Genomic DNA, 1595 nt, shown 5'->3' on the forward strand with positions numbered 1-1595 from the left:
GAATCACAGCCAAAGCGGACAAGAATCAAAGAGAAAAAAGTTGCTGAAACACTGTCATCACGACATGAGGATTCAATCCTCATGACGTTGTCTCAGTCTGCGCAGAATAATTTTTGTGGTGCTCGAGCTTATCACCCTCCTTTACCGTTTCCTTTTCGAGCCAGAGTTCACCTGCTGCAACAAGAGCATATCAAGTTTATGAAGCAAGTAAAGGGTATTCTGATCAATACTCCTTTTATTGAATCCTTGGCAAAAGTTCTCTAAGATGCCAAATGTCTTCAAGACTTACTTGACACTCGCCAACAACTAGAGAAGACCTCCAAGGTAGTACTTAGTGAGCAAAGTTCCATGGTCATTATGGAGGGGATACCTAGGAAGATGGGAGATCCTGAGAGCCTTACACTTCCATGTGAATTCGGAAACAATATGAAGACATATGCTTTAGCCAATTCTGGAGCGATTATAAAGTTGATCCCTTATTCGTTCTACCAAAAGCTCAACCTTCCAGAATTAAAGGCAACTAGAATAACAATTCATATGGAAAATAGTTCAGTGACTCATCCTCGAGGCATAATTGAGGACATTTTGGTAAAAATTGGAAAATTTATTTTTCCAATCGCTTTTGTGGTGCTAGATATGAAGGAGGATAAAGACGTCCCAATTATCCTTGGACGCCCTCTACATAATACCGTACAAGCCTTAGTGGATATTCGTGAGTCAAAGCTTACATTGCGAGTGGGAAATGATGAAATGACATTTGGAGTGGAAGACGGATTCAAGAAGGATTGTGCTCAAAATGAAGTGTTCTTTATGGATGAAGAAAACAAGCTTGAGAATTTTGAGAAATTGATGAAAGAATAAATTCAAACAAGAGAAAAAGCCAAGCGTACTAAGCCTAGAGCTTCAATTCCAATGTTCTTTGAGGTTTTTGCTTATAAAACTCAAAATTTTCTAGTGAGTGAAGAAAGTGAAGAAAGTTTGGTGTCAAGTGATGAAGAAGAAGAGATTACACAAGACATGAGAAAGTCAACTTTGGATAAGGAGGATGTCGAGGCTAAGGAGCTACAAAAAGAAAAAGGAGAATTTGTACTTGTTATGAAGAATAAAGGGGTGAAACAAAAGCACGAGGAAGGCGATTCTAAACTGAAAAAGGAAAATTCTAAGAAAGCGTATCTAAGAATGGTGCAAGCGTACAAGAAAAGGTTGAGGGAACAAAAGGTGCATATGGAAATCGTACCTCCAACCAATACCACGTAGGGCAGCACAGAGTCCGGCTCATGACTCCATCAAAAGAATTACTACTCGAGAGGCAACCCGAGATCGGTTTGCATATTTTTTTTCGTCTTTTAGATTTTGCATTTCTATTTGAGTTTTAGGATAAATCGTCATTATAGTCATCTTACTTTTTAAAGATAAGTACAAAATCAAGTGTGGGGTTCAATTTAAAGAGTGGTTGAATTTTTTTTTTTAGAAAAATAGAGTTTTTGGTAAAAAAAAACCTCGAAACCACGAAATAGGACTAAGCACCATGACGTGAGAATTTATTTTGTCTGATTTTTTTTGCACAGCTTAAAACTCACAAAGTGAGCTTTAAA

At 37.6% G+C, this 1595-nt stretch overlaps 1 protein-coding gene across 1 annotated transcript; it reads left to right on the top strand.

The window, feature by feature from the left end:
• Positions 1-378: 378 nt before the first annotated feature.
• On the top strand, positions 379-861 carry LOC145112656 (uncharacterized). Its single transcript, XM_079048795.1, has one exon. It carries the CDS (start codon positions 379-381, stop codon positions 859-861), a length of 483 nt encoding a protein of 160 aa, XP_078904921.1.
• The last annotated feature ends 734 nt before the right edge of the window (positions 862-1595 follow it).

This window comes from Lactuca virosa, chromosome 5 (assembly GCF_052849685.1).
Source record: "Lactuca virosa cultivar CGN04683 chromosome 5, Lactuca_virosa_CGN04683_v6, whole genome shotgun sequence".
NCBI lineage: Eukaryota > Viridiplantae > Streptophyta > Magnoliopsida > Asterales > Asteraceae > Lactuca > Lactuca virosa.

Coding starts and splice junctions, on each gene's coding strand:
- LOC145112656 (XM_079048795.1), top strand. CDS start 379: ATGGGAGATCCTGAGAGCCTTACACTTCCATGTGAATTCGGAAACAAT.